We start from the raw sequence: 22,140 nt of genomic DNA on the forward strand, positions 1-22,140 counted from the left end.
AAAAGGCAAAACAAGGCTCCCATTTATTTTATTAAAGAGGCCTTGGTCAAAGGTTATTTAATAAACGCCCCCTTCTTTTAAACGCTCCCTCGAATAAACACCCCTCCTAAAATCTAATAAATTTAACAAACGGCCGGGGTGTTTATTCGAAGTAATATGGTATTTGACACTCTTCATTATTCTATAATATTGGAAGTCACTGTCAACAAGAAACTCTCATAAACCACGCTCTTCTGTTCGAAACGATCCTTTATTCGATAAAAATACAACTCCTCCTTGAAAATCGAATTAGAGAGTGTTAACTGGTGTATTAGCAAATAATTTTAGACCTTTGTTAAGCAAGAAACCCACCCATACGCATAACTCACTAGCTTATATCTTTGGAACCTTTTTTAACAAAAAGTTTTACCTCAAAGAAAATATTTGGCTAATTGAAATTAAGCTCTTTTAATTAATGAAAACTCGTTCCAAGCCTAAATGATCAAAGTACCTTTATTTATTTCTAATTTTTGCTTCAAATTTATTTTATACGCTTATATTCATTTTGAAATATTGCAATTAACCACGAGTTCTTTACAGCTTTTACGGAACTCGATATGACATTACGTTGAAATCTTTGAAAATACCGTTCTTACTTCAAAATTATAACTTTATCATCTCGACTTTGGAAAAGAATTAGACTAAAAGATTTAGAGGTTTTGCTCAAAACCATTGAAGTAATGTACAGGAAAAATATCTCAAACTACCTGGTTATCACTTTAAAATACGTTATTCTTTATCCCTTATTTACAGAGGTTCCAGATGCGCCGACTAAAATCTACCATATCGCCGCGTCCAATCACATCACCCTTTATTGGACCGCTCCCTTTGATGGAAACTCTGATATCATTCGATATGAGGTAATAAAAAAAAATGTTTTTTCATGATTGTTTTCATATTATTGCTGTAAAACAAGGTTTTTGGCTCACAATACTAGCACCAAAAACATTTGTAGAATTACAGAAAGTTTTGAATAACGAAAATTGTTTTCTACTAGCCAGCAAAGGGGACCAATATTTCAATTCAAATCAAAGTGGTGGGCAAACCTCCGGCAAGTTCTCTTACGGAGCCATGGGGCCAATGAAGTAGAAGCCGAAGGGCTAGAAGTCAATCTCTTTGGTAGGATTTGAAGCCAACAAATCCTACCAAAGTTGCGCAGCCTTGAGCGACTTGCCTGGTTTCTACACAAATGACAGATTGAAACTAAAATTTACCGCTAAATTTCGAAAAAAATATCAATCGTAAACAAAGGAATTGCTAGATTCAATCTGTCGACAAAAATACGGCGCATTTTTTAAGGCTTCACTTTTTCTTGCCTTAGAAAGGTTAGAGATTCTACTCTAGCCCTCCGGGCTTTAAACTCAATGGCAATGGCCTTTAGTGTCAATACGTGCCATGCACGGAGTAATCAGAATCTACTCGGAGATTAAAGACCACTGTGCAATCCACGTAAAATATCCACTCTCGTTTCCAGGTCACTTACAAAGACGAAACAACTGATGGAGGACCATTGATTCTCAACGTCACCACGGTTCAAGCAAAAATCGATAATCTTCAACCCAATAGAAATTACAATATCACCATAATTGCTGTAAATGGGATTGGAAAAGGAGTAGCCTCCAATGTGGTTACTATTTTCACTGAGGAATCTGGTAAATACATATGATTTGTTGGTATATGTTTTTTTCTTTTCTTTTAATAAGCATACAAAAATCCAAAAGCTGACTCGGAAATTCTTAGATCGTGAGGCTTTTTCGCTAACTCGGGAAATTAAATCGCTGCGAAAAATTTTAGATTAGATTTTCGGCTTTATAAATACCCTGTATAAAGTTGCTATTATAACAAGTGAATTTTGGTTGATTCAAGAAATAAAACCCCGCGTAAAATATTTGAAAACACAAATCCGCGAAAATAAATTCCTTTGAAAATTTTTCTGACTCACGAAGTTGATTCGGTTAAAGTTAACCAGTTACTTAGTTAACCCTTTAAGTACCAATGACGAGTATACTAGGGATGGGCTATATAGGAGGGTGAAGCCTTCCTGTAATGTCCAGTTTGAGTTAGAAATTGTCATTTTTGGTCTAACTCGTAGGAATTTGATCGGGTTTCATGGTCAAGCCAAAAAAAATCATAAGTAAAGGGTTAAAGAAGTTTAAACTGGAGTTGAATGTTTTTTTTTCTCCTAATGCCAGCAAAAAAAAACTCATTAATTTATTTCATATTTTATGTCCAAAAATTTCCTTATTTTTCAGCTCCTACTGAACCTCGATCACTCACTGCTAAACATAATCAGACTGGAAGACAATTAATCTTCTCATGGCAAGAACCTTTGCCAACCAATGGTGACATCATCAAGTACAGTGCATGTCGGTTACTAGTGGTGAAAGATAAAGTGGATGTATCAGGTCAAACAAAACATTGTGAAGATACAGATGGAAAAACTACAACAAAAACTTTCACCGGCCTTGGTAAAAATTGTGTTCGAATAGAAAGCTTCTTGATCCGTTTAATTTTAATTTTATTCAGTGTTTTTTCAACACTTGCTGTCCTTCTTCACCATATATCTTTCAAAAATCTTTATATATCATTCACAGAATCCCCCAGGGGAATATCCCTTCTGTGCACTTCTTTTTTCAGTCTGCGCCACAATTAGTTTTATGGCGTGAGGGTGCTAAGCAATTCGATCTGCCTTGCCAGGGTGCAGTATACAGTGCTGACGAATCCTAATAAGGACGAAATGCATATGCTGCTCTGCCACCCAAATTTCCTGAAAGAAGACGTTTGGACAGAAATTCTATGAATTTCTTCAGATACATATCGTACAAAGTCTCAGATGTGAACGTACAAAAAGAGGCTTCTCCGTCTAAAAAAGTCAATCTGACAAGTAAAACCTTGGTTTACTGTTAGTGTCTGTAGCGTAAAGATACGATAGAGCATTCGGCATCGGTGGGCTCGACTGGAGAGTGAAGGGTTAGTGGTGAAATGTGGGAATGAAATAGCGCTCTCCTTTACTTTCGGATAGATAGCCTTGGAAAAGGGAGCCTTCGGGTCGCCCTCGACTGCGGTCGCAAACTTTTTACATACCGATGAGCTCTTGCGCCGAGAGGGTTTTGTTACAGTCGAATAAAGTCAAAAATAAACCAGCTGCGCTGGAAAGTCAGCCCAAAATGCTTAGAAGGCTTAGAATGATTAATAGGAAGCTCAGATAAGAAATCTGGCTTTGTTAAAATCTGAGCAGCTTGAAAGAACGTATCTATTTGCTTGAAACGTTCAAAAGAAAACATAGTAGTGCATAGTGGAATCCGTATCCCGAAAATAATCCGAAATCGGAATTAAAAATGAAAGTCTTAACGGCCAGGGATGAGCTGGAGTTTTTATAAGATACTTCACTAATTGGTCATTTGTAAATTAGTTCAAAATGATCTCTATAATTCGAATCTTTCTCTAATTCGAAATAAACTTAAAGTCCCTTGAAGATCGAATTAGAGGGAGGTATGTAACTTTAGACATTAATCCAGCCCTTAGAAACGTTCCGTTTTTTTTAAGAATCTTTTCAAAATTTTCTTTTTTAGAACAATTCAGTAAATACAAGTTATTTGTAAAAGCGCACAATAGCGTTGGAATGAGTGAAGAAGTTTCAATCAACGCTACAACGTATGAGGGAGGTGAGTAAAGGGCTACATACACTACACAATATATTGTCAGGCAATATATTGATAATATATTGCTGAGTGCCGGCAATATATTGAAAAAGTGTTCGCAATATATTGTCAGCTCGATTTGCAATATACCAACAATATAGGGGGATTGTTTACAGAAAAAAAATTCATTTTTAAAATAGGGAACCTGTTGTTTACTTCGTACATTACAGTCCGCAATCCATGTTGTCGAATATTGCTCACCAATATATTGTGTAGTCGAAATAACCCTTAAACGTTTTAAATTGGAACATTCTTAGGTATTCCAGAAATTTGAAGCTAAGATTTTTCAATTTGTTCTGAGGTTTTTGGAAAAACTTTACAAGAAAAATGTCCTATAGAGCATAGGCAGTTTTAGACCCTGTCGAAGTTATCAGATGAAGAGATTTGTAATTGTAATTTCATTGTCTTTTAACGTGCGCTGCACTCCTTCGCATGTTTCCGACGTACTTGCTCTATTGTCTTAAATTCCTCAGTGTAGAGTGCCCAAAAAATGACGAGAAAACTTAAATTGTTGAAGCGGTAATTTATTTTAATTATGGCAAGAACTAATCTCGGCGAAATTATGGCGAAATTCACCTAATTAGTTTCCGCCAAAATTAACTTCCTTTAACGTACGAAATTTCAATTTATTTCATTTTTTTTTTTTAGTTCCAACCGAAGTACGAAACTTTCAATTGAATACATCTACAACAACAAGTTTGACCGTTCAATGGGACGAACCCACCAATATCTTTGGAGTGCTAACTGGATACATGGTAAAGCTACCGTGTTATACTTATATATCTAATTTATTAATGCGAATAGGTTACCCTCGGGTTTATAACATCCGTTTATAAGGTTTTGTTTTTAAATAAGAGTAATATCGTTTGCTTACTCATCAGTTTTAATTCAAAAGCTTTTTAACAGTGAATTGACACGGATGTGGAGCAAGATTGATCAGAAAGAGGAAAAGAGTAACATTTTTTTTACTTATATCAGCATAATATTACAATAGGCAGGCACTGCTCTGATATGAAATATCTGTCTGATATGAAACGGGAACACTTAAAAAACAAAACCTTTAACAAAATTTGAGCCGAAGTCGAACGATTCGAACTGCACAGGAAGTATTTTTTATAATACTTTCCAGGTGAAAGGACCGATATTTTAGTTCAAGTAACAGAGGTTCAAATTAGAGAGGCTAGAATTTAGAGAGTCGATTTTAGTTTTAACAAACATCGCGAGTTAATTAATAAGCAGTTATTGGACAAAGTCGAATCCAATATGCAAAAATATTGGGCGTGCAAGAAAAGGAAGCCTCGTCCAATATCTTTTCTCGTAGCCCAATATTTTTCATATTGGATGAGACACCGTCCAAATAAATGGTTTATTACCCGTCCATTGCGAAAATATTTCTCGTTTTCAACTATAATTCCAATTTATAAGCTTGTAAATCAGGTTTTTTGGTAGTTTTTTATTCAAAAGTCTTATTTTTATTTTGTGACGTAACGTCAAAAAGATGCTCAATTGTCATTGAACTCGCTGTGTGACGTCAATTTTTGAAATATGTAGCCAATCAAATGTCGCTATTTACGCGCGTCGGATAACAAACTTGTTTATTTTCTACAGGTCAGATATGGTCTAGCAAACTCTGGTTCTTTCAGCCTCGTCCCAGCATGTCGGATGACCCGATTAAGACAATGCAAAATTGATGGTCTGTTGGCTTATACAGATTATGACGTTCAGATTGAGGTCAAGAATGATGTTCATAATAATGTTACAACCCTAAAATTCAAGACTAAAACTGGAGGTGTGTATGCACAGATATCTATAAAAAAGTACAATCATGGACAAAAATTGTGAGACAAGGGTAGAATAGTAATTTAAAACTAAGCTTCACCCCTCCCTTCCCCCAGTGACAATGTTGAAGGGCATTGGAAAAGTCGGTGGGAAAGCCGTTCGCACTAAACATTGCCACTGGGGGGAAGGGGGGGGGTATTCTATTGTTTTTCCATCATTTTTCAGTCTTTTTTCTCAAACATTAATGTCCATGATTGTAGATAGTGATACCTTGCTATCCTTTCAAAGCAACTATAGGTGAAGCAAATTGATGAGCTATCTTTGTTAAACAAAGACGGCAGTAGAAACCTTCGTTTTGACTATAGTTGAAATATTTTGACGCTACCACGAGTTGAACATTTGAGGACCTCTATAATATAAACTCTGGAATAAGCTATATTCGCCATCTTTCTTTGAAATCGATACTCGAAAAGAAGACAAAGAATTAATTACAACGTTAATCAATACAACAATACAAAAGAAATAAAGTTTTTAAGGAAAATTTATTGTAGCTTTATCACATGTATCGAGTAGCCGATCAACGATTTTGGTCGGCCGAGATTTGAGAAACTGCCTCTATGGTTTATATATTAATATTTTATTTCAGATCCACCACCCTTCTCGGGGAATCTACCCGCACCAAATAAAGATGACGTCACAACAAATTCGTTTACCGTCAAGTTGATCGAATTCGATGAAACCAATGGTCCTGTTAAGTAAGTCTGGCTTTATGGGTCATATACCTTATCGGCCCCTTTTACGCCGGCCCTTATAACGCCAAAGCTCAATTTGTTCCATTTTTAGCCAGGCGCTAATTTAATTCCAATCCCTTACCCCGGCCCTTATTACACTAGCGACGAAAAAGTAACAACGAAAAAGTCCATAATCAAAGTTGCAACAAGGCAAATTCTTTTTGCTAAAGTTTTTAAGCTTGTGTAGCAACATACCTTAGATTTTTACTTCTCTTTGAACCAAAATATTAATTGTTCCTGCATTAAACCTTTCCTTCTCCACCTTTAAGACGTTACATCATAGTCGCAAAGAAACTGAAGAGCAGCGTCACGCCGACTGTTGATCCGTACACGTACACTGAAGACGACATTAATAACGGCAACGACGGACTTTTCGTCGTTAAAATAATCACAGATCGTGCATTATTTGGTACAACCGTCACCATTAAATCGACGTCGACGACTTCTAAACGGCGCAGAAGAGGTAAGAGTGTTTCTTTGGATTTGAAGCCTGAATATGTTTTTGGAATATTTTAAAGTTTCAAGCCTAAAAAAGGTTCTTAAAAAGTCTAAGGTTTCAAGGCTAAAAATTTCCATAAAATGTTCTTGGAATATTTTAAGGTTTAAAGCCTAAAAACGGTTCTTAAAAAGTTTAAAGGTTTCGAGCCTATAAAATTCGTGGAAATATTTTTTGAATATTTTTAAAGTAAGGTTTAACGCCTAAAACTGTTCTTAAAATGCTCTAAGTTTTATATCTATTTATTTATTTTGTGAGGAAAAGCTGCATGCTCTATAGTCCACAAAGCCTGCCGATATTTTTTGGACCTACCCCGGTGGGGTGGAGGTCCTATAAATTAACCCGTGTTCGTTAGTTAGTTAGTTACCAACTTTTCTCGAGATTGGCTCATTCAATTTTTCTGATTTTTTGCACAAAGGTGCATTACTATAAACCCTCGAATGTGACGGAGCCCGATTTTCGAAAAAAAAATTTTTCCGGCCGGTAGAACCGGAAATGTCCCGAAAAAAGCGGTTTTTTGAGATTTTCTCGAGATTTTATCATTAGTTTTTTGCGATTTTTTTGGCACATAGATGCATTAGTACTGCCGAAAAGGTGTCGAAAACCGTTTGCCGAAAAAAAATTTTTTCCGGTCTGTAGAACCGGAAATGTGCCGGAAATCGTCGTTTTTTCACATTTCCGTCACATTTTTTCAACTTATTTAATTGTTTCTTTACAGAAAAATGTTCTTTATGATGATGCCCAAAACTTAGCATCGTTTGATTTCCAAAAAAATCATCCTTTGAATCCGGAACTCCTTAAAAATCGCCGGAACAGCCGAAAACCGGCGTAAAACGGTTTTCCTTCATTTTTTCAACTTATACTCGACAGATTTTCATGATTTTTTGCACAATGATGTAAAATGGCAATGCCCAAAATGTGACAGAGCCCAATTTTCGAAAAAAAAATTTTTCCGGCCGGTAGAACCGGAAATGTCCCGAAAAAAGCGGTTTTTTGAGATTAAATTCTAATTATTCGTTTTATAAATAGGTAGGTCCATTAAAGTATTACTTGTTTGACCTTGAAATCGTTGTTTAAGTTTCCTTCCTGATTATCTCAGAAGGTTCTATACAGAGTTTTGAATTCAAAAAATATAGCCCCGAGGAGAGTGGGGGATAGAACATCCAGCTATGTTGTGCAAGCTTGTTGGTTCAATCCCTGGACAATACCGACGCTTATTTCAAAATAGTACTTGATACCTATTTGATTAATGCTCGTCAGCTACATGAAAGAATCAAGGGTGAGTGGTGAAACCCAGGGAAAGGAGTGGCACACTCCTCTATCTTTGGGTAGACAGCAAGAAAAAAGGGAGCCTTTGTGTCACCCTCGACTGCGGTCACAAACTTACTTACTTACTTACTTACAAAATTACCCCACATCGAAATGTTCATTTCAGATATTACAGAGAAATCGTTTACACTTGAAGCAGATACTTACTACACGACGTTCATTCGTGGTGAAACTGAAGATGGAAACCACCGAACAACCACCTGGTATACACCTATTCGTCTCGCAGCTGATGGCTTAGGTAAGGATTGACCTTCCTAGACTAGAGTCAACTTCTGACTGAACTTGCTTTCTGATGATTTTGATGGCGAAGTAGTGAAGTGATACTAGACTAAGGGGTAGTGCCATCTTCAATTTTTTCACTTTTCGTTTTTCAAAATTATAAGAAAACAACAAATCAATAAAATATATTCTATAACCTCATCAAAGTTGACTTACTGACTTACGCTTATCAAGAATTATGCTCCTCTTTAAACATTGATAAATTAATGTGTTCCGAAATGGATGTACAAGGTCTGAGTTTTTCTTAACTTCAATATAATGCTTGCCAAAATATCAAAATTATGTGCTAATTTGATGTTTAAATTACATTTTCCTTCTCATACGAGAAACCTTGCTTTGACCACTGTAAAATTTCTCCCACGCTAGATTTTCTCCGATTAATTTTAGCGGGATGATGACTAAATTTTTCTTCCTTGTGTATTACCCCTTGCATTCAATATCAAACAAACAATCTCATTCTCTCCGGTTTTTTTATGATATTTCTTGGTCTTGGCTTCTTGGTTTTTTAATGAATTAAATTTTTTGTTAATTTTTTTCGCCTAGCTGTTATTTTTCTCAGAATTCGGTTAGAATTATGGTACAAGGATTAGTAATATAAAACTTCATACAATCAATGATATCGTCTTCACTACATGATAAAAAATCGTAATTAATGGATGAACAATGCTTCAATATTTCAGGAGCTGGGGCAATAGCTGGTATTGTGGTAGCCATTGTTCTCATTGTGTTCTTAATCATTGTTCTATGGTATTGTCTATATTACCGAAGAAACCATGCTAAGAAAGAAGGACATATTGTTCAAATGTCGAACATGGCTAACAAAAAATCCGTTAAAATTCCGAGTAAGTCTATTTACGCGCTTTTCTTTTATAGTAAGATATTGTTTTTAGATTAGACTGACATTGTGGCGTGCCGTGGCACTCATTAGATTCGGCCCCATGTAAGTATTGCTTTCCCAGTGTCTTTGGAGTGCCATGGTATACGCAATGGCTTGGTAGCTCGGGTCTTTCTTCCATCGCCTTGATTCCTACTCCTTTGGGAGTAAGACCCATCCCGAATGCATTCAATTATTCGATTGAAAAGGTGCGGCGTTTGTTTTAACAATTTCTGGAATTTCTTATGCTGGGATTGTTCTGAAATTTTATTTTTCGATTTTGATCAAAATTGAGCATCATGCTTTAAGATGAGAGTGCTTAGAGTGTTTGGGGTAAACGATACTCGTGTCTTTAGTATATTTTGAAAACTCAAGGCTGGTTCACTTAAATGACACGTGAAAACTTGCTTCGTCTCTATTTCACACTTTGCTCTGATTTTTACGAGGTGCCGTTCCTTCCAAACTTGAGCTTGAATTGACAAAGCGCTTCTTCTTCAAAAAAAAAGGACATACAGTACCACAAACATCGATATCCTAATGAAAAGCCCGATGCTGGGTTACTTAGCTAATTAGCTCAAATTATTTTCTCTGGTGTGAATAAAGCCTTTTTCCAGGTTAGGAAAAAGTCATTTTTCCAAGGCTTGAAGAGGTGTCAACATTCCAGGGCTGTAACAGCCCTGGAATTTAGCAATTTTCCAGGTGGGAAATTGGTCAATTTCCAACCCTGGAATTCGATAGTTTTTTCATGTGTAGATGGTTCGAGCTAGTTTTTTATCAGTTTTGATTAATTTCTAAGTCTTGAGGCGCTATGAGCATATAATGACATTTATCACGCACGAGTTTTATTCTTGAATTTTCCTTTACAGCTGTCGATCCGCATCAGCCGATCGCAACCAACCGATTCGAAGACCACGTGAACCAACTGAAAGCACACAGTAATTATGGTTTCTCCCAGGAATATTCCATGATCAACAGAGAATTAGAATATTCTTATAATTATTCAAGATTACAAGACAACAATATCAAAAATCGGTATGTTAAAAAAAAATTTTGAGGCTAACGTAACCATTTATTTTTTCTATTTTTACGGAATAAATTACTCCTTTGAAACTTTTAACAAAAAACATAGAAAAAATTATAATGTCCTATAACAAATTAAGCTATATAGTTAAAAATCAACCTAACGTCAAAACAACATTCGACATTTAACGTTCATAACGTCCATATAACGTTATATATGAACGTTTAAACAACGTCTTTCGATAACTTAGAGAGTACTTAGCGAGTTCCACTTTGATGGTTTTCGAAAAAAAGGAGCCTTTCAAGTGTTTTGACGCAAATTCGATATTTTTGCTACTGCAGTCTTAGCGAACACCTCACTAAAAACCGGGATTTTTCATCTCGTTTCTTAGTGAGTTCTACTTTGACTTTTGACGATTTTTGAAAAATAGAAGCCTTTCAAGTGTTTTGACGCAAATTCGATATTTTTGCTACTGCAGTCTTAGCGAACACCTCACTAAAAACCGGGATTTTTCATCTCGTTTCTTAGTGAGTTCTACTTTGACTTTTGACGATTTTTGAAAAATAGAAGCCTTTCAAGTGTTTTGACGCAAATTCGATTTTTTCCTACTGCAAGAGCTTCGAAAAGTTTAAAATGACGTCAAAGAATCGAATGTTTGGAGCCCGAAAACCTGGGCTCAAAACATTCGAAAAATTCGCAAAGTGGAATAGACGTTAATTTCGTAGAAGAAACGCGGGTGACGTCTAGTATAGGCTACTGCAGTCTGAGCTTCGGAAGTTTAAAGTGACGTCAAAAAATCGAACGTTTGGAACCTGAAAACGTTACGTTACGTTACTGCGTAAGTAGCGAGTTTAAGCACGGGTTTATTTTGACCGTAAAGTGCGATACCATAGGCCTGTACATAACTTGCCAAAGCTAACCATGCAAGTAAAATCTTATGTACAGGCCTACGGTATCGCATTGAACGGTCTAAATAAACACTTGCTTAACCTCGCTAATAAAAAGCCACGACGTCTGGTATAGACCATCGATGACTGTGTTATTTTATTATTATTATTTATTATTATTTTCCCCCGAATTTTTATGGCCTGAATACTGACGTTAAAAAGTTTAAATCTGTAAGGGAAAAAAAGTCAAATCAAACAAAAATGATTGATGCCAGCGGATAGAGCATCAAATGCTGAGCAAAAAAGTGTACTACAGCATACTCTTACTCAAACAAACAAAGTTATTTACACGTTTTTTTTATAAGAACACCCAAAATTTTTGAAGCCTTAGGATGTCTTAATTGTTTAAGCTTTAAGCCTAAAAATGTTCTTAAAAGATCTTCTTAATTTCACCTTTTGTGAGCATTTTTGTCCATTTTCTTAAGAAATTGGGAAATTGACCATTTTAGAGTCTGTAAAGCCTTCAAATGATTCTTAACTTGTTCTTACTATTTTGACCATCTAAGCCTTATATTCTTATATAGTTTGTTCTTATAAAAAAAACGTATAAAGCTCAAAATTCTTCTACATCCAGTGTAGCTTAGACCAAATTTGACGTCAATTTACTTTACTTTTTTGTCAGATACCACAACGTGCCAGCATATGATGACACACGTGTTACTCTTAATGTTATGGATGGTGAATCGCACACTGATTACATTAACGCTAATTATATTGATGGTAAGAAACTTAAGCTCTGTCGTAGTGCGACCGTAGTGCAGTGGTAGAGCATCCGGCTACGGTTCGCAAGGTTGTGGGTTCAACCCCCAGCTGGGTCATACCAAAGATTCTCAAAATGGTACTTGATGACTCTCTGCTTGATGCCTCTCTGCTTGATGCCCAGTAATTAAGAGAAGGATCAAGGGTAAGTGGAGAAATCCAGGGATGGAGAGTGACGCCCCCCTTACCTTCGGGTAGATAGCTATCGAAAGAGGAGCCTTTGGGTCGTCTCCGACTGCGGTCGCAGACTTACTTATGCTCTTTTAATAGTAAGCAAATTTCTCATATCGCAGTCCTATACACCATCTTTCCTTTTGAGTGTGAGGAAATTTTTGCTATCCTGAATAACTTTATACATAATTTCTCAATTCCGTCGTACTATTGTTACACATGACCTGTTCTTGGGTGTGAGAGCTGTTCAATTGTTGGCTGCTATCCTTAGTCCCAAAAACATTAAATATACAAGAAACCTACTCTCTTTTTTGTATAAGAATCAGTAAGACTCGATCGACTGTTTTTTTTGTTGTTTTTTTTGCCATTTGGAGCCTTTTACTCAGCTGAAGGTGGATTAACATATCATGGTTTCAGCCCACTTTTCAGGTGCCCCCATTGAAGCATAGTGCCCCCAACGAGTTAGGTCCCCTTGAGAAATTGCTCTGAGTTAGGTACCCCCATTCAGCCAATAATTTTTTTGAACTGACACTTTTTGTTCTTTTGTATACCAGAAGATTGTAATCAGTTATGAGTGTGAATGTTAAACGGTTAAACAGAGCCAAAAACACAACTAGCTATCATATTTGCTTATTCTTATCCTGAGGTTTTAGCTTCTCTATGCTAGCACGAGAAGCGCACTCGCATGAGAAAAGCTTTGTTTTTATGCTATAAAGATGGCGGCTATAAATAAAAACAATCACATTTGAAAAATATAGCAAAAGATGACGTGATGGGAAACAAAAGAAACAAGAGAATCGGATGGGGAAACTGGGTGCTTGGGTAAAAAAACTGAATAATTTGAAAATTTTGAAATAATCAATTTGGAAAATATACACAGCCCCAAGAGCCTCCATCAAAACAGCTAGGTACCCCAATGAATAGGTAACCCCAAAGAATTGCAAAATATTAGCCCCCAACCCCTAACCTGGCCTAGGTGCCCTTTAGATTTCTGGGGGGGGGCTGAAACCATGATCATGTGATTAGATAAATAATTAATTATTTTCTGGAACGAAGAAATAACGGTTTTGAATGAAATTGTCAGTAATTTACAAGGCAAGTTAAGATGTTTGATGCAAAAATTTAGTTAAACTAGACTGTTTTGAAACCATTTCGGCAATTTATTGACAATTTAGATTATTGTGTTAGAAGGGTTATTATATATTTAACCTTCTTTGTCTCTCATCAGGTTACGAAAGGAACCGTGAATATATTGCTACACAAGGACCTTTACCTGAAACAATCTTCGATTTTTGGAGGATGGCTTGGGAGAGTGATTCGACTGCTATAGTCATGGTAAGGGAAATATAAACCAAGAGTTTTCTAGGCTCGGAGAGGGTACCTGCGACTTAAGATGAAATCTTGATTGCTGGTATTTGTCGAGGCACGCATACCCCTTTGGATTTTTGTCTAGATTTTACAGGTCCCCTGAATTTGTTTACTATTTTTCATTCATTCGTTCGTTCGTTCGTTCGTTCGTTCGTTCGTTCGTTCGTTCGTTCGTTCGTTCGTTCGTTCGTTCGTTCGTTCGTTCGTTCATTCATTCATTCATTCATTCATTCATTCATTCATTCATTCATTCATTCATTCATTCATTCATTCATTCATTCATTCATTCATTCATTCAATCATTCATTCATTTCAGTTGACAAGAATCGAAGAGAAGGGACGAATCAAGTGCGCTCATTACTGGCCTGACAACGGCTCAATGGCTCTGAAAGACATTCTTATAACAATGACCGATAGTCAGGAATTTCCGGACCATGTTGTCCGCACTTTCCATATCACACGAACCGGACAGTCAGTTGAGCGAATAGTCAAACAGTTCCATTTCGTAGCTTGGCCTGATTTCGGTGTACCGGCTGATCCAGCAGCTATCCTTGGATTTATCCGGAAAGTCAACAACTGGAGACTTGTTTCACCGGGTGGACCAGCGGTAAATCCCTCTTCTTTTTTCAATTTTTCAATTTTTTAGAACATCTGCTTAGTCTGATTCGCAGACCTCTATAAGAAAACGTTTTTGTTGGAGGATGAGCAGAAGCCTAGTACCGTAAGTTGGTCTAATGTCGACATCCCTCTTCTAATTCCGACACCCAGTTTTAGAGATAGGAATAATAGTAAGGTCAGAATCACTGATAGACAAAAGACCTCTCTGGTCGCTAAGCAAAAAAATATAGTTTTCATAAGCGATTCCGACCTTTCTACTTTGTATATTTCTACCTCTAAAGAAGAATGTCGGTATTAGAAGAGGGATGTCGACATTAGACCAAGTTACGGTACATCTATTACACTCTTTTTTATAAAATAAAAGTTGGTTTCATTAGAATGAACAACGAACAAAATTGTAAAAAAAAAAGAACAATTTAAGAGCAATACTGAGGCTGGAATAACTGAACTTTAAACAATTTTGTTCTACTTTAATGGGATAAAATTTCGCAGGGATTAAATTTCGCGGTTAGCACTATTGGGTGGCAATATTTTCACGATTTTGTATCTTTATACTGTCAAATCATGCATATAGGTTGTTGAAATTCACATTATTTGCGCTTTTTTGATGCAAGTAACCATTCAAAAAGTATTTATTTGACATATTTTGAGTTTTGATTAGAAATATTTCGCGGATGGGGCCCTTCCAAAATTCCATTGGGATTTAATTTCGCGGATTTTCGCGGATGACACCCAAATCCGCGAAATCCGCGAAATTTAATCCCCGTGAAAATTTATCCCATTAAAGTATATTGTTCTCATCTTTATGACAAAATTTTACCCCCTGGAATTTCAAGTGACTTCCTCTCTAGAATTTTTACAAGATTTGAAAAATTGCTGTCATGGAATCGAGTTATTTCTTTGCATACACCTATCTCTCTCGATACATAAATCAGGGGTTATTAAAATACGACCTCTACGTGAATGGGCCTCCTCGACATAGTTTGGGTCAGCCTATTATATGATCATTCCAATCTTTTCAATTTCAATTTGTTCATTGTTTTCATTTTTCACATGTGTGATCATTCTAATTTTTTCACGTTTACAGATTATTCATTGTTCAGCGGGTGTTGGAAGAACTGGTACTTACATCACCATTGATTCACAAATCAGATCAATGAAGTCAAAATCTGAATTACAAATTTACAAGAATGTCTCCTTACTTAGGTATATATGTAGTCTTGACTCATACTAATTTTTACCCATTGAAGTAAGTAAGTCTGCGACCGCAGTCGGAGGCGACCCGAGGGCTCCTCTTTCGATAGCTAGCGGCAACTAAAGAGATGGATCAAGAGTAAGTGGAGAAATCCAGATAAAGGACAGGCGCCTTCCCCTATCTTTGGATAGACAGCTAAGGAAAAGGGAGTCTTTGGTACGCCCTCGACTGCGATAGCAAACTTTTTTCCCAAACTTTTTGTCGGCTAAGTTTCGCAATTTTTTCGTCCCGAATAGACTTTTTCATAAATTACGTCACGAATATCACTTACCTCGTTTTAAAACAATTACCATGATAATTATATCCCTTGAGACATTAAATGATTTTTTATGAATATAAAGTAGTTTTAATAAAATCTGCTGGGAGTTAATCACCATAGCAATAATTTCGAAACAAGGCAAGTGATGTTCGTGACGTAATTTATGAAAAGGTATATTTTTTGCCGATAAGATATGACATCATCGAGGGGTAATTTTTTTTCTCCAGACAACAACGTTGCTTGATGGTACAGACGGAAGATCAATACGTGTTCATTCACATGGCGTTGCTTGATTACATGGAGAGTGGAGAAACGGAAGTCGATGCTAACGGACTTAGAGATTACATCCGAAAACATATGCAAACTGAACATAAAACAGGTACGAAACTGACATGACATATTATGACATCATTTTGTAATTTTTTTTTAAATTTCATTGGTGGAGAGAAGAGGACATGCATACGATTAGACATGATCCAGTTTTGTATTTTGATGGTAAAGTTGGCCGGTTTGTTTACTATAAAGCTGTTATACTGAAATCATATTGGAAAATTTTAAATACTAAAGAAATAAAAACTCTGTAAAACATATTGCTGATTTTCGACCAAGAATATTCGAAGCACTTCTCAAAAGTTTTATTTAAAAAAAAGAGTGATATCCCTTGCTTACTCATCAATTTTTGATATTGAATTGACACGGGTGTGGAGCAAGATTGGTCAGAAAGAGGAAATGAAAAATATTTTTTGCTTATATCAGCATAATATAACAATAGCAAAACACTGTCCTATGTAAAAATATAACCTTTAACTTTTTTTTTTAATTTTAGGTATGACTGGTTTGATGGACGAATTTATTCGACTAGCAAAGACTGATAAAAAAGATCGGTTCAGCGAGGCAAATAAAATGGTCAATCAAGCAAAGAACAGATTCAAGAATGTGTAAGTGAAATGAAGTTTAGTATCCAAACTTCTCAATCCCGGCAAAGCAAAATCTTTGATTGGAGTTTTTTGAAAAGTGATACCCTAATGGCGGCACTACTCAATAGCGGTGTAAATGCATCGAGAGCGCTAGGTCTACCTTCTCTCGCATAATTTTGATGATGTAGCGCCGATAGACGTTAATTTTTAACACTGCAATGGCTTCCAATTCCAATGAAAAAAACTCCAATCAAAGATGGTGGATATAGCTTGGTCCAGGGATATAATATAAAGGTCAGTGTTAGTACCCAGAAATACTTCTAATCAAACGAAAATGCTAATGTTTATTGGTAGATTGACATAAAGATAATTTTTCTCAAGTACGGGCTCTATGTTTTCAAGCCAATGCACGTTTTTTTGATAAGAATTTCAGCAAGTTTAGAAGCCTTCAGAATGTTCTTAAAGTGTTCTTAATTTAAGCATTTTGGTATAATTTCCTAAGAAATCCAGTCTGCAAAACCTTTAATTATTCTTAAATTGGAAGCCGTACGCCGTTTCTTCTTTTACATACGGTGTTTTTATATACGTTGTAGTTCATTATTATGGTGTTGGTGACACACTCTGTAAACTCAAACTGTTCATTAAAGCTTGGTACTCACTTGTTGAAAAAGTGGCGTTTAACACTAAACGCCGGCGTATAACTTTATACGCGCATGTCTAAAACCATCAGATTTCTAGTGAGTACACTCAATAAACGCCGGCGTTTAATTTATACGCCTGCGTTTAATGTTAAACACCGGCGTTTATCGAACTTAGAAAAAAAATATTTAAACGCGCATATCAAAAAATTTTGATATGTGCGTTTAAAGTTCAAAGACACCGCCAATGTAAACAAGATTAATTCTTTTCAATTCTTTTGTAAGTTTTGGTTTTTACTTTCGATTTCGTTTCACTTTTCCCCTATTTTACTATTTCTCTTTGCTAAAGAGCTCCTAGTGAGTACATAGATGATCTGAAAAGTTAAACGCCTGCGTTTATCATTAGACACGTGGTTAAACGCCACTTTTTCAACAAGTGAGTACTAAGCTTAAAGGAAGAAATCTTGGCGGGAAGAAAATTTGGCGGATTTTTTTCCATCATCTGCCAAATTTAATTCCCGCCAAATTTAATTTTTTCCGTCATCCGCTAAATTTAGATTGCTCTACTTATTCCCCTATTTCAGGCTTTAAGACAAGTTTTTCCTTTTTTTAATGCCGTTTTTTTGGAGAAAAATGTCCTCCATCCGCCAAATTAAATTCCCACCAAAATTTCTTTCTTTAATGTAATTTGTGTTTGTTCTTTATTTAGTTACCCATACGATGATACGCGTGTAAAACTCTCTCAACGGCCAGGAGTCGAGGGATCCGATTACATCAATGCGAATTACATCGATTCGTACGGATGTAAAGACTCGTTCATCGCCACACAGGCACCTTTAGAATCAACTATCGGTGATTTCTGGAGAATGATATGGGAGCAGAATTGTGGAACGATTGTTATGTTATCGAAAGAGTTTGAAGGACAACAAGTATGTGAATATATTTTGTTTCTATCTAATTTGATTTTACAGAGATTCGGGAGTCTTCCATTTTAACTTGTTTCGCTTTAATTGTTCACTGATTTATTTGATACTTAAATTTTAACAAATTATATTAGGGAAAATTAAGGTGATCTTAAATTTTCCCGAATTTTTGCCGTTTTCGTGAAAATCAAAGAAATTGAGTTGTTTTTTGTTCAAAATAACTAGGAAAATAAGTAAAAAGAGTTTTAGAAGTTTTAGATTTTTGAATCGCCGAAAAAAGTCCACGCGAAACTTAATCGACTTAAGGTAGTCGAATTCAAGCAAAAAATAACCAAGAGGGAACTTTAAATGTCTACTAAATGTGGTCAATATTCATAAGTGCTTTATTTTTTATTTATGTCCGTGATGTTCAAAAGAGATTCAAGGCTCAGTTGTCTGACTTTATGACTATAATTTATATCTATGTTCGGGTTTATTTAAGATGTATTATTATAATATGTAGTAAATAGGTTGACTTGTATTAGCTTAAAGCTACTGTCTTTGTGTTAACAATAAACAACCATCACAAACAAACAAACAAACAAACAAATTTCTTCTTCCAACAGTCAAAGGTTCATCCATACTGGCCACAAAAAGGATCACCGAAAATCGAACATTTTATTGTGGAGACAACCAATGGACCAACCACTTATGGAGATTACATTGTCCGAGAAATGAAGCTGACAAATACTGAGGTAGGCTTTGATTGATTGATTGATTGATTGATTGATTGATTGATTGATTGATTGATTGATTGATTGATTGATTGATTGATTGATTTGATTGATTGATGATTGATTGATTGATTGATTGATTGATTGATTGATTGATTGATTGATTGATTGATTGATTGATTGATTGATTGATTGATTGATTGATTGATTGATTGATTGATTGATTGATTGATTGATTGATTGATTGATTGATTGATTGATTGATTGATTGAAAAAACAAGAACATGCTAGGTGCGAAAATTGGGCTTTTTCCACTGTCTTGGAACGCGGACAGGCTAAATACTGTTCTAAGTCCGCTGTCCAAAAACATTCCAAGAATTCTACTATTTTATTTAGTTTTGATTTTCTTCAGGCTGGTTCCTCTCGTATGGTTAAGCAATTCCAATATACCACGTGGCCTGATTCCGGTTCGCCCGAATCGGGTGTCGGAATCATTGATCTGATTGGTCAAGTACAAAAATGGAATAGCTCTCATCACAACGGTATCATTACTGTCCACTGCAGGTTTGTGTACAACTTTTTCTTGCACTAAATTTTTTTACTAAGAACTATCAAAATATTTCTTAGGCCTCAAATTAACCCTGTTCTTATATTTAGGCTAATATTTTGGCAATTTAGGCTTCCTATTTGATAACCTTTATCCTTAATTTAGCTTCCAGGTTCAGCGTTGTTCTTAAAGGTTTTATTTTTATATAAGTGTCCCCGTTTCATATCAGACACATATTTCATATCAGGACAGTGTCTGCCTATTGTTACATTATGCTGATGAAAGCAAAAAAAATGTTTTCTTTTCCTCTTTCTGACCAATCTTGCTACACATCCGTGTAAAGCTCAGTGCGACATATGTTCAAATTTCAAATAAATTACGAGGGTGAAAAATTCCGACACATCCGTGTCAATCTCTTGTAAAAAGGCTTGTGAATTAGAATTGACGAGTAAGCAAACGATATCACTCTTATTTAAAATCAAAACCTTAAGTTTTTATTTTTATCTATTTCAGCAAATGAAGCTTTTAACTCGATTACTCTTTTATTTACAGTGCCGGTGTAGGAAGAACAGGCGTGTTTATTGCTTTAACCAATTTGATTGAGCGAGTCAAGACTGAAGGAGTTGTTGATGTTTATCAAACAGTGAAAAAAATGAGACAACAGCGTACGGCCATGGTCCAAACAAGGGTATTTATGGATTCACTTACTAAAATAAAACTTGCCAAAGGATCTGTGAACTGCTTGATTTTTCATCTCTAAAATAGTTTTTTCTGTCCCAAAATGGAAGAATATATGTTAAGATTTGGGTGTGAGTAAAAATGTCTTTGGTCAGGGAGATTTCATTTTTAGCCAGGTTCAAGAAGATGTATTTCCCTATAATTGTTAAAGAATCTACATTAGAAAAGTTTTTCTTCCAAATTGATTGATGGTTTTTTTTGTCAAAAATAAAGTTTGCACTTTGAATAATAGTACTGCTGATATACTTTAATGGGATAAATTTTCGCGGGGATTAATTTTCGCGGATTTCGCGGATTTGGGTGTCATCCGCGAAAATAAGTCCTATTGGAAATTTGAAAAAGGCCCATCCGCGAAAATTAGTTTCCGCGAAAAATTTGAATTTTTTTTGCGATCCGCGAAATTTCTATTTTTATCGTTTTTTATTTTTTTTTCTACAGAGGGCACGCAACCCTCGAAAAAGGTCAAATCCTCGATATGCTTGTTAGCAAAAAATCTTTTTGCTCAAAATTTTCTTCACAAATTTACAAACTTGGAAGAGGTATTGGAAAAAAATTTATCTAAATTGATCGCTTATTGTTAAAAGCTTTTCAATGCAAGAGGGTAATCCAACTGGGTTGAAATTAAACATTTAAAAGGATATGTAAGAAAAGGAGGGGAAACAGAAAACAAAAGAATTTATTTTCTTTATTCAGTTACTACGTGCATATTTTGTTTGTATTCCCTTGTATTTCAAAAACAGTTTTGACATGAGAAACTAAAACTAATTCATTTTCAATTTAATTTTCTTATCCCGAATTTCTCTTCCGCTTTTTTCCCAAATAGGCTGTGAAAATTTAGCTCCGCACCATGGAAGTTCAAATTCAACTTTTGATAGTTGTAATACATATCTCATCGCCCTATTCCAAAACACCCTCTTATTACTTGAAAAAAAAATTCTTAATTTTCCTGGAAAAATTTTATTTCAATGTTTTGACTCTTTTCCAAAATTTTAATTTGTACCCCAATCCGCGAAATTAAATCCTCGCGAAAAATCAGGAAATCCCTCATCCGCGAAAATTAATCCCCGCGAAATTTTAAAATTTCGCGGATGAGCTCAACCGCGAAATTTAATCCCCGCGAAAATTTATCCCATTAAAGTACTACTGAAGTTAATTTTCCAATGATTTTTGTGTCCTTCTTATTCCATCAAGGTAGATTCCATTTTTATCAAATTCTTTTCTCTTTAGGACCAGTACGAATTTTGTTATCGAGCTCTTCAGGAATATCTCGAATCATTCGATGTTTATGCTAACTTCCATTGATTTGATTGGTTCGTTAATGAGATTCCTGAATGCTGATTGGCTGGTTATGATGTAATGGTAGTCTCGAATGTTCTGATTGGATGTTCATCAATCAATTGAGATCCTATTGGTCGAGTATTACGTAATACAGGGTGTCCCTAATTAAAGTATCGAGTTTGAACATGCGATTGAGTAGAAAAGTTTTATGTGCGTGTTCACAAAATTGTATTTTAAGCTCTCCCTCTTTTTTCTTTGTCATTACGATTAATTTATACGTTGTAACTACCTTTTGTAATAAGCCTGTGTGATGGAGAACGTTCTTATATTTTAGCGATAACACACACAAACTTTTCTACTCAATCGCATGTTCAAACTCGATACTTTAATTAGGGACACCCTGTACAATTATCCGTTTTCGTTTCGTTCACAATATAGTTTTAATGAATTGCGATTGGCTAATACCGTATTTAAACTGAAGTGTGATTGGCTAATAATGATCTCAGCTTATTTTTCATTGGTTAATAAATTTCAATAATGATGTCTAGCATTGAATAATGACAATGGGATTGGTTAAAGACTATAATGACGTAATAATGACGTGTCAAATTATTAAAAAAGGTATTTACTTTAAAATAGATAATTATAAGATTTACAATATATTATTTTGTATTTTTTCAAGATCTTGCATAATTAGTAT

General features: G+C 35.4%; 1 protein-coding gene across 5 annotated transcripts in view; it reads left to right on the plus strand.

The window, feature by feature from the left end:
- The window catches only part of LOC136802366 (receptor-type tyrosine-protein phosphatase S-like), a 55,258-nt gene extending 33,699 nt beyond the window's left edge, over positions 1-21,559 (plus strand). For all 5 annotated transcript variants that reach the window (XM_067059092.1, XM_067059093.1, XM_067059094.1 and 2 more), the window contains 22 exons: positions 793-899; positions 1,514-1,691; positions 2,292-2,507; positions 3,612-3,704; positions 4,389-4,495; positions 5,349-5,529; positions 6,166-6,274; positions 6,580-6,773; positions 8,242-8,373; positions 9,095-9,256; positions 10,155-10,320; positions 11,879-11,976; positions 13,415-13,521; positions 13,871-14,161; positions 15,260-15,378; positions 15,914-16,065; positions 16,513-16,624; positions 17,951-18,170; positions 18,770-18,898; positions 19,290-19,441; positions 19,977-20,112; positions 21,390-21,559. In XM_067059092.1, the coding sequence (XP_066915193.1) occupies positions 793-899; positions 1,514-1,691; positions 2,292-2,507; positions 3,612-3,704; positions 4,389-4,495; positions 5,349-5,529; positions 6,166-6,274; positions 6,580-6,773; positions 8,242-8,373; positions 9,095-9,256; positions 10,155-10,320; positions 11,879-11,976; positions 13,415-13,521; positions 13,871-14,161; positions 15,260-15,378; positions 15,914-16,065; positions 16,513-16,624; positions 17,951-18,170; positions 18,770-18,898; positions 19,290-19,441; positions 19,977-20,112; positions 21,390-21,464 (3,236 nt within the window). In that variant the 3' untranslated portion in view covers positions 21,465-21,559. The remainder of the gene's footprint in view (positions 1-792; positions 900-1,513; positions 1,692-2,291; positions 2,508-3,611; positions 3,705-4,388; positions 4,496-5,348; positions 5,530-6,165; positions 6,275-6,579; positions 6,774-8,241; positions 8,374-9,094; positions 9,257-10,154; positions 10,321-11,878; positions 11,977-13,414; positions 13,522-13,870; positions 14,162-15,259; positions 15,379-15,913; positions 16,066-16,512; positions 16,625-17,950; positions 18,171-18,769; positions 18,899-19,289; positions 19,442-19,976; positions 20,113-21,389) is intronic.
- The last annotated feature ends 581 nt before the right edge of the window (positions 21,560-22,140 follow it).

The sequence above is a fragment of the Clytia hemisphaerica genome, unplaced genomic scaffold (genome assembly GCF_902728285.1).
Source record: "Clytia hemisphaerica strain Z4C2 unplaced genomic scaffold, Clytia hemisphaerica genome assembly, whole genome shotgun sequence".
In the NCBI taxonomy this organism is placed as follows: domain Eukaryota; kingdom Metazoa; phylum Cnidaria; class Hydrozoa; order Leptothecata; family Clytiidae; genus Clytia; species Clytia hemisphaerica.